The sequence below is a fragment of the Scyliorhinus torazame genome, chromosome 14 (genome assembly GCF_047496885.1).
Source record: "Scyliorhinus torazame isolate Kashiwa2021f chromosome 14, sScyTor2.1, whole genome shotgun sequence".
Lineage (NCBI taxonomy): Eukaryota > Metazoa > Chordata > Chondrichthyes > Carcharhiniformes > Scyliorhinidae > Scyliorhinus > Scyliorhinus torazame.
Genome location: NC_092720.1, coordinates 202,308,146 through 202,319,323, shown reverse-complemented (window position 1 = coordinate 202,319,323; position 11,178 = coordinate 202,308,146). Strand labels below are relative to the sequence as shown.

The 11,178-nt window shown below is 47.3% G+C and overlaps 1 protein-coding gene across 1 annotated transcript; it reads left to right on the top strand.

Moving 5' to 3' along the window:
- The first annotated feature begins 1,782 nt into the window (after positions 1–1,782).
- On the top strand, positions 1,783–2,730 carry LOC140389139 (probable G-protein coupled receptor 139). Its single transcript, XM_072473296.1, has one exon. The coding sequence runs from the start codon at positions 1,783–1,785 to the stop codon at positions 2,728–2,730; it is 948 nt and encodes a 315-aa protein (XP_072329397.1).
- Positions 2,731–11,178: the final 8,448 nt, after the last annotated feature.

Here is an 11,178-nt window from a genome sequence, read left to right as displayed (position 1 = left end):
CAGCGCATTTCCATTGACGTGTAATGTGATGTGTTGGAGTCGAGCAATGTTCACATATTTGAGGTTATTTGCACTTTTATATTGGCTCCAATGTGCAAGAAGAATTGACGAGAGGTATCACACAGGGACCAATCACTGGCCTGGCACTAGATTTTCATATGTTCACACAGGGGTGCACAATGGGTTAGCACTGCTGCCTCACGGTGCCAGAGTCCCATGTTGGATTCCGGCCTCGGGTGATTGTGCGGAGTCTGCACGTTCTCCCAGTGTCCCCGTGGATTTCCTCCGGGTGCTCCGGTTTCCTCCCACAGTCCAAAGACGTGCCGGTGAGGTGGATTGGCCGTGCTAACATTGCCACTTAGTGTCCAAAGTTGTACATGTTAGGGAGGTTAGCTATGATCAGTGTGCAGGGTTACGGGGGTAGAGTGGCGGAGTGGACCCGGGGTCAGAGGGTCGGTGCAGACTCGATGGGTTGAATGGCTTTCCTTCTGCACTGTAGGATTCTATGGAAGCATTGAAAGGGGGTTAAGGGAGGGAAATTCTTATCTACTCGTAGCTCCAGATCTACAGCAATTTGGTTGACTCTGAAATGCCCTAGCAAGCCTCTTAAAAGGTCCAGCAAGCCACTCAGTTCATGGGCTATTAGGGATGGGCAATAGATGCTGACGCAGTCAGCGATGCCGGGATCCTGTGAATGAATAAGAAAAATATGTTCACGTTTCAACCAAACCCAATTGTCAGGAAACCGACAACATTTGGCTCCAACGTCGCTTTTACCACTGAAGTCACATTGCTGAACAACATTGGGTGGTGTTAAACCAGCATGGCCGCCCCATCCAGAAAGGCACGGTATGTGTTTTTATTGAGTGTTACATATTAGGAAATCTTATTAGGACTTTAAAAAAGTAAAAATGCACGGTGAAGAGGTGGCGAACATTTGCAAATGGCACTTTTATTACGATCGAGGTGATCTATTAGATGTAGTGGCGAATTGGGTAATAGTGAATTATTATCTTTTATTCATATGGGGTGTGGGCATTGCTGGTTAGGCCAGAATTTATTGCCCATCCCTAGTTGCCCTTCAGAAGGTGGTGGTGAGTTGCCTTCTTAAACTGTTCAGTCCTTGAAGTGTAGGTACATCCACTGTGCTGTTAGGGAGGGAGTCCCAGGACAGTGAAGGAGCGGCAATATATTCCCAAGTCAGCGTGCTGGGTGACTTGCAGGGGGAAGCTCCAGGTGGTGACGTTCCCAAGTATCTGCTGCTCTTGTCCTTCTAGATGGTAGCGGTCGTGGGTTTGGAAAGGCATGCCTGAGGAGCCTTGGTGAGTTACTGCAGTGCATCTTGTAGATGGTGCACACGGCTGCCACTGTTCGGCAGTGATGGAGGGATTGAATGTTTGTGGGAAGGGGAGGAATGGGGTTGCTTTGGCCTGGATGGTGTTGAGCTTCTTGAGTGTTGGAGGCAAGTGGAGAGTATTCCATTACACTCCTGACTTGTGCCTTGTAGGTGGTGGACAGGCTTTGGGGGATCAGGAGGTGAGTTGCTCGCCGTAGGTTTCCTAGCCTTTGGTAGCCACTGTATTATTATGGCTAGTCCAGTTCAGTTTCATTGACCAGCCATTGTACATTACGTCTGATATTCCCTTCCAATAAGTCCCATGTCAGAGAACATGGATTGGAAAATAGATATTACTAAACTGGCATAGGAGGCTAGGATTGGGCGCTCCACCACCCATATCGCTCGGTATCCAGGTTCTGAGCTCCAAAGGGGTATTGGTGAGCATGGTGGCTGAGTGTTTTGGTAAATTTCCTGATTCTGCATTTCTTCCAGCGAACCTGCTGACCGTCGTGATTCTTTACCGAGGAAAATGTGGTCTCTCCAAAGGTATCACTCGCTACATGGCGGCCATGGCGGTGGGAGACTTAATGGTCCTGATCTTCAATGTCATTGTGAGCCAAATCGTCAAGTACCACTTTCCAGGCTCCCTGCTGAGCTACACCCACGCGTGCCGTTTAAGCGCCTTCATGCAAGGGACGAGCATTCAACTCTCTATCTGGTTCACAATGTCCTTCACCTTTGACCGCTTCGTGGCAATTTGCTGCCAGAAATTGAAGTCCACATACTGCACTGCAAGAACTGCCACCCTGGTTATAACGACCGTGTTCGTTCTCAATATTTGCATCAACATCCCCATGTCTTTCCGTTATGAGCCTTATTATATTGTCAATGAAATACAATGGGGCTGCCGCACCATCACCGAATATTTTACCTTGCCGGCGTGGACGGCTCACAAATGGATCACCAACCTCTCGAGCACCTTGCTTCCAATTCCTTTGCTGCTCCTGCTGAATTCTCTCACCGCCCGGTGCATCTTAGTGGCCAGTAGAGCTCGCAGAGCCCTGAAGGGGAGCAGCAGTGGGGAAAGCAGCGCTGATCCAGAACTGAAGAGCAGAAAAACATCCATCATACTGCTGTTCGCCATCTCCGGCAGCTTCATTGCCCTGACGGCGCCCATCACTGTAATCCACATGTGCGTCGGCGTCACACAGACAGTTACCTTCCAAGGTTCAAACTCACTTCACCTGGCAGTCAGAACCACAGTGCTGCTCATGTGCACCAGCTCCTGTACAAACACTTGCATTTACGCATTGACCCAGAGGAGATTCAGGGCGGAGATCGTGAACTTGGCAAAATATCCGCATTCCCTCATCGTTCGATTATGTAAGTAAAAAGAAAACAAAACGTCCGGAATGAAATCAGAATCAATCATCTGCCGTTCCGCTGCTACTTTGCACAATGCCTTTCGAAATTCTAGGTGTGGGGCAGCTCACAGTTTGGAAAGGGTTCCCGTCTTCCTCAAAGAATCTGAGTTTTAGCTCAGTTGGCTGGACAGCTGGTTCACAAGGCAGAACAAGGGCAGCAGCGCGGGTTCAATCTCCATGACAGGCTGAGGTTATTCATGAAGGCCCTACCTTCTCAACTTTGCCCCTCGCCTGAGGTGTGTTGATCCTCAGGTTAAATCTCCACCAGCCAACTCTCCCCATTAAAGGGGAAAGCAACCTATGGTCACCTGGGACTATGCCGACTTTATTAATCCCCTCGCACGTTCAATGGGGAAATGTGTGAGGCAGGAGAGCGGCCTGGCATTTGTCATTTGACAAAACTGCGGTTTGTCATTTTTATAAATGACCTGGAGGAGGGCGTAGAAGGATGGGTGAGTAAATTTGCAGATGACACTAAAGTCGGTGGAGTTGTGGACAGTGCGGAAGGATGTTGCAGGTTACCGAGGGACATAGATGTGCTGCAGAACTGGGTTGAGAGGTGGCAAATAGAGTTTAATGCAGAAAAGTGCGAGGTGATTCATTTTGGAAGGAGTAACAGGAATACAGAGTACTGGGCTAATGGTAAGATTCTTGGTAGTGTGGATGAGCAGAGAAACCTCGGTGTCCATGTACATAGGTCCCTGAAAGTTGCCACCCAGGGTTGTTAAGAAGGCGTACGGTGTGTTAGCTTCTGTTGGTAGAGGGATTGAGTTTCGGAGCCATGAGGTCAAGTTGCAGCTGTACAAAACTCTGGTGCGGCCGCATTTGGAGTATTTCGTGCAGTTCTGGTCGCCGCATTATAGGAAGGATGTGGAAGCATTGGAAAGGGTGTAGAGGAGATTTACCAGAATGTTGCCTGGTATGGAGGGAAGTTCTTATGAGGAAAGGCTGAGGGACTTGAGGCTGTTTTTGCTAGAGAGAAGAAGGTTAAGAGGTGATTTAATAGAGGCACACAGGATGATCAGAGGATTGGATAGGGTGGACAGTGAGAGCCTTTTTCCTCCAATGGTGATGTCTAGCACGAGGGGACATAGCTTTAAATTGAGGGGTGATAGATATAGGATAGATGTCAGAGGTAGGTTCTTTACTCAGAGAGTAGTAAGGGTGTGGAATGCCCTGCCTGCAACAGTAGTGGACTCGCCAACATTAAGGGCATTTAAAGGGTCATTGGATAAACATATGGATGATAAGGGAATAGTGTAGATGGGCTTTAGATTGGTTTCACAGGTCGGCGCAACATCGAGGGCCGAAGGGCCTGTACTGCGCTGTAATGTTCTATGTTCTATGTTCTGGCAGGTTCAAGCGGTCGAGACTTTAAGGCAATAGGATCTCAGCACTCACACGACCATCGAGGGGGGAAAAGGAATACTAGGTTTTGGGACAATCTGGGACAGCAGGGAGGCCAGAATGTCTTGTGTGCAGCGATAGCATCCACACTGTACGACAAGTTTGAGGTAGTAGCGAGGGCACAGAATAGATACACTTCGATATCAGTGAATATAAATATAAATGTGAACTTGAAAAATTGGTGTTGTTTTCACAGAATCACAGAATTGTTACAGTGCCACTCGGCCCATCGTCTCTGTGCAAGCTCTCCAAACGAGCTGCCTGACTCAGTGCCATTCCCATACCTTTTCCCCATTCCCCTGCACATTCTTTCACATCAAGTCATCATCTGATGCCCCCTTGAATGTCTCGATTGAATCTGCCTCCACCACACTTCCAGTCGGTGCATTCTGTTGTGTTACGCTGCTTCGTGTAGCATAAGCTGCTCCCTTGATGTATGCTTTGACAAAGGAAGCTCCAGACGATGAAATGAGTTCAACGTGTTTATTGAACTATTAACACAGTTCTTAAATGAGTTAGACTCTCTGCTAATCTAACTGTAGTAACTCAGTCTATCTTTACCAGCCTGCTCTAAGCCACGTGCTGGGTGTGATGCTGCTGATCAACCCTGATGTACTCTCTAGATGTCTGTCTGTGGAAAGGGGCAGAGCATGTGTGCCCTGTCCTTTTATATGGGTTGTGAAGTGCCCCCTTGTGGTAATGCCACCTCTGCGTGTCCTGATTACTCATTGGTTGTGTTCTGTTGTAATGACCCATTGGCTGTATGTCTGCATGGCATGACATCGCTGGTGCTCCCTCTAGTGATTACTTAGTTGTAGTGTATCAACATTAACCCCTTGTGTATGTACAGTGATGCATATCACCACACATTCCAGCCAAAAAGTATTTTTCTTACATCATATTCGCTTATTATTCAGATTACTTTAAACCTGTGGGAAAAAATTCTCCCTATCTACTCTGTCCAGCCCCCTCATGATTTTGAACATCTCTATCAAACTGCGTTTCAGCCTTCTCTCCGAGGAGAACAATCCCAACTTGTCCAATCAATCATCGTTACTGAAGTTTCTCATCCCTGTAAACCTCTTCTGCTCTCTCTCCAATGTGATCCCATCCTTCCTAATGTGTGGCACCCAGAACTGTACACAGTACTCCAGCTGAGGTCTAACTCGTGTCCTGGATAAGTTCAGAGTAACCTCCTTGCTCTTATGTCCCTATTAATAAAGCTCAGAATGCTTTATGCTTTATTAACTACTCTCCCCACCTGTCCTGCCACCATCAATGACTTATACACCGATACACCCAGGTCCCTCTGCTCCTGCACCCCTTTAAGAATTTTACCCCTTATTTTATATTGGCTTTAGTTTATATTTTCAGTCAGAAGTCTTACAACACCGGGTTAAAGTCCAACAGGTTTGTTTCGATGTCACTAGCTTTCGGAGCGCTGCTCCTTCCTCAGGTGAATGAAGAGATATGTTCCAGAAACATATAGACAGATTCAAAGATGCAAGACAATGCTTTGACTTTGCATCAATGTCTTATATACTTGTAACTCCAGCTCCATCTAGTGGCCGATCTAGACGTTTCATTAACCCTTGCAGTTCTTACATTTATGATAATACCACTAAGGGGAGTAGGCACCCACAGAGGGATCACAAACACTAACAGAAAGGGAGAGGGGGAGGGGTGGGAGGGGGGAGAGAATCGGGAGGCACAGAAGCCAACCACACCCCACACGGGGGCACATGCCCCCAACCGCCCCGCACTGAACATAGAACATAGAAAAATACAGCACAGAACAGGCCCTTCAGCCCACGATGTTGTGCCGAACCTTTGTCCTAGATTAGTCATAGATTATCATAGAATTTACAGTGCAGAAGGAGGCCATTCGGCCCATTGAGTCTGCACCGGCTCTTGGAAAGGGCACCCTACCCAAGGTCAACACCTCCACCCTATCCCCATAACCCCATAACCCAGTAACCCCACCCAACACTAAGGGCAATTTTGGACACGAAGGGCAATTTATCATGGCCAATCCACCTAACCTGCACATCTTTGGACTGTGGGAGGAAACCGGAGCACCCGGAGGAAACCCACGGGGAGGATGTGCAGACTCCGCACAGACAGTGACCCAAGCCGGAATCGAACCTGGGACCCTGGAGCTGTGAAGCAATTGTGCTATCCACAATGCTACCGTGCTGCCCTTGAGAACAAATTAATCTACACTATATCATTCTACTGTAATCCATGTACCTATCCAATAGCTGCTTGAAGGTCCCTAATGTTTCCGACTCAACTACTTCCACAGGCAGTGCATTCCATGCCCCCACTACTCTCTGGGTAAAGAACCTACCTCTGACGTCCCCCCTTTATCTTCCACCATTCACCTTAAATTTATGTCCCCTTGTAATGGTTTGTTCCACCCGGGGAAAAGGTCTCTGACTGTCAACTCTATCTATTCCCCTGATCATCTTATAAACCTCTATCAAGTCGCCCCTCATCCTTCTCCGTTCAAATGAGATAAGGCCTAGCACCCTCAACCTTTCCTCGTAAGACCTACTCTCCATTCCAGGCAACATCCTGGTAAATCTCCTTTGCACCTTTTCCAAAGCTTTCACATCCTTCTTCAAAGAGGCGACCAGAACTGTACACAGTACAGCTGCATCATCACCTTACGGCTGTTAAATTCAATCCCTCTGTTAATGAACGCTAGCACACCATAGGCCTTCTTCACAGCTCTATCCACTTGAGTGGCAACTTTCAAAGATGTATGAACATAGACCCCAAGATCTCTCTGCTCCTCCACATTGCCAAGAACCCTAGCGTTAACCCTGTATTCCGCATTCATATTTGTCCTTCCAAAATGGACAACCTCACACTTTTCAGGGTTAAACTCCATCTGCCACTTCTCAGCCCAGCTCTGCATCCTATCTATGTCACTATCCACAACTCCACCAATCTTCGTACTGTCTGCAAATTTACTGACCCACCCTTCAACTCCCTCATCCAAGTCATTAATGAAAATCACAAACAGCAGAGGACCCAGAACTGATCCCTGCGGTACGCCACTGGTAACTGGGATCCAGGCTGAATATTTGCCATCCACCCCCACTCTCTGACTTCTATCGGTTAGCCAGTTCGTTATCCAACTGACCAAATTTCCCACTGTCCCATGCCTCCTTACTTTCTGCATAAGCATACCATGGGGAACCTTATCAAATGCCTTACTAAAATCCATGTACACTACATCCACTGCTTTACCTTCATCCACATGCTTGGTCACCTTGTCAAAGAATTCTATAAGACTTGTAAGGCAATGTTTGTAAATAAAAACAACATACCACGATGTAGCTGTACTACCCCACTATGTACAGGACTGAAGAACCAGCAAATAAAGAAAACACATCTTACAACAAGAAGGGGAATTGGTTTCGGGGAAGCTTGGGGAGTTGAGGTTCGGAGGTTAACTCAAATGTGGGGCTTTTGTAAACTGTAACTGGTGTGTACAGGTGTGTTTACACTTATTTTCATTGTGTGTAAAAAGAAAAAACTCCAATTAAAAACATTTTCCAAAAAAAGTGAAAGTTTGGAACGTGGTAGAAAAATGTTATTTGATAAAGAAGCAGTGGATATAGGCGCAGAGAGGAAATGGAAGAGATTTGGGAGCAAGGAGAAACTTCGTTACTCAAAGGAATGTGAAACTGTGGAGCGAACTGGCAGAGTTACTGACTGAAGCAGAGTTACCCAGAGTTACTGGCGTAGAAAAATAGATTTGACAGGATGTTAAAGGGCAATAAATAATGTAATATTGAGTTGTGGGGGGTCAGATACGATTAAAAGTGATCCTTATGCAGATAACATGATCAATGTTATGAGACTGATGTGCCCAAGTGACCTGTTATGTTATTGCACAATTTATTTGTTATGGAATTCATTTCTTCGCGTGAGACTTGATTTATTTTCCTCTTGTGGTGGCAAGGCTTCGTGCAAGGCCAACCCCTTGACGGGCAGCCATCAGTTTTAACTGCAGTGCTCCTCGCGATGGTATGCCAGTGATAATCAGCATTCCGGAAATACCCACCGTGAAAGAATGGTGATGTACCTCCAAACTGGAATGGGGTGTAATTTATACCTCATGATTTTCTCGCGACATACATAGAAACCTACATGGAAAATCGAAGCAGGAGGCGGCCATTCAGCCCTTCGAGCCTGCTCATTATAATCATGGCTGATCCCACCTTCCCCTATATAAGGGCTGGTTTAGCCCAGTGGGCTAAGCAGCTGGCTTGTAATGCAAAACAAGGCAGCAGCGCGGGTTTAATTCCTGTACCTGCCTCCCCGAACAGGCGCCGGAATGTGGCGACTAGGGGCTTTTCACAGTAACTGCATTGAAGCCTACTTGTGACAATAAGCTATTATTATCCCTTGACCCCTTTAGACCCAAGAGCTATATCTAATTCCTTCTTGAATCTACATCGCGCTTTGGCCTCAACTACCTTTTATGGCAGTGAATTCCACCGATTCATCACTCTCTGGTTAAAGAAATTTCTCCTCACATCAGTCCTTAAAGATTTACCAGCTGATCCTCAAATATGACCCCTAGTTCACACTCCCCCAACATCGGGAACATTCTTACTGAATCTACCCTGTCTAATCCTGTTAGAATTTTATAAATTTCTATGAGATCCACTCTCACACTTCTAAACTCCAATGAATATAATCCTAACCAATTTAGTCTCTCCTCATACGTCAGTCCCACCATCCCAGGAATCAACCTGGTGAACCTTTGCTGAATTCCCTCCATAGCAAGAACATCCTTCCTCAGATAGACACCAAAACTGGACACAATACCCCAGGTGTGGCCTCACCAATGCCCATGCAATTGCAGTAAAACATCTCTATTCCTATACTCAAATCCTCTCGCTATGAAGGCCAACATGCCATTTGCCTTCTTTACTACCTGCTGTACCTGGGAGCTTACTTTCAGCGACTGATGCATGAGGACACCAAGCTCTCACTGAGTATCCACTTCTCTCAATTTATACCCATTCAAATAATAATCTGCCTTCCTATTTTTGCTGCTGAAGTGGATAACCTCACGTTGATCCACATTATACTGCATCTGCCATGCATGTGCCCACTCACTCAACCTATCCAAATGCTGAAGGATCAAGCATCCTCCTCACAGCTCACGCTCCAAACCAACTTTGTATAATCTGACTCAGCTGGAACGGGGACCAAGCCCTGCACCTAGAGGGGGTGGCCTTGGGGGGACATCCTCACGATCCGTGGCCCGATGTTCACAGTGGGGTGTCAGCAGCGTGAGCAGAGGCAAGGCTGCCTTTCCGGCTGTGGCACACAGCCCACCTCCTGGTCAACCCCCACTACACCCCCAGGCCCTGGCCGAAGCCCTCCGTCCAGTAGCACAGCTGTCAGCAAACTATGGCGATGTTGGACACTTTCCCCACCCCCCTCTCTCTCCCTCAGCAGCCACGACGCCGGTTTCACAATTTTTAAAAGCACAAGGGAACCGCGCCGTCGGGAACTCGGCCCATCGGAGGCGGAGAATCACGGAGGCCCCGGAGAATACCGGGTCAGGCCTGTTAATGATATGCAAATGGTGTTTACTGTAGTGCTTTCCGAACTGCATTGACGCCGCTGTCGAGGTGACGGAGAATCGCGATTTGGCGTCGGAACCGATTCTCTGCCCAATTGTGTTTCCCAATTGCGGCATCAGCCGTTGGAGAATCCCGCCCCATTTTCTTACCAATACTAATTCCCTTCAGCTCCTCACGGGAACGTGCCTGTCTCAGAACTTCCGTTACATTATTCAGCCACATAGATTCCCACACCACCCACCATTCGCACATCCCAAAAATTGCGTTGCACCTTCGAAGGTGAGGGTCATGACTGAATGAATGGTTCCCATTCTGCCGCATCGACGTAGCGCTGTCCATGGCATTGACGCCCAGCTAAGCCGTCACTTCTGCCGCCTGGCCGATTACCTGAATCGATTTCTTGCAGCAGCCTGGCAGGCTGCTCGTGTTTTTTTTTTTGTTTCGTTTGTATTTAGCTTGGTTATTTTATACTGTGTAATTGTTAATAAACAAAAAGACCTAAAACCTGGGTAAACAGCGGGAACAGTGGATAACGGCAGTCGAGTGGTTTTCATTCGAGGCTCTGTGCACAAAAACAAAACTTCTCAATACATATTTGCAATGTTCCAAGGCGAAGATTGGGAATAACAGGCAGCACCGTAGCAGAGTGATTAACACAGTTGCTTCACAGCTCCAGTGTCCCAGGTTCAATTCCCCGCTGGGTCACTGTCTGTGCGGAGTCTGCACGTTCTCCCCGGGTCTGCGTGGGTTTCCTCCGGGTGCTCCGGTTTCCTCCCACAGTCCAAAGATGTGCAGGTTAGGTGGATTGGCTACGATAAGTGTCCAAAAAAGGTTAGGTGGGGTTACTGGGTTACGGGGATAGGCTGGAGGCATGGGCTTAAGTACGGTGTTCTTCCCAAGGGCTGGTGTAGACTCGATGGGCCGAATGGCCTTCTTCTACACTGTAAATTCTATAATTCTATAACAATGGTCATAAAACACAGTTGGAAGTAATTTATATACCATCGACAGTAGTTATACTGTTGGACAGAACATTACACAAGAAATCATTGAAGCGTGTAGCAAAGACAATGCAATATCACGGGAGACTTAAATCTTGTGATAGAGTGGGCAAATGAAATTGGCAAACGGAGAGTGGAAGATAGGTTTGTCCAATGGTTGCATGACGGCTTCTTGGAGCAATATGCAGTGAAACAAACTAAGGATTGGGCTGTCTTAGATCGAGTATTACATGATGATTCAAGATGTGGAGATGCCGGCGTTGGACTGGGGTGAGCACAGTACGAAGTCTTACAACACCAGGTTAAAGTCCAACAGGTTTGTTTCGAATCACTAGCTTTCGGAGCACTGCTCCTTCCTCAGGTGAGTAACTCTGGTGTTGTGAGACTTCTTA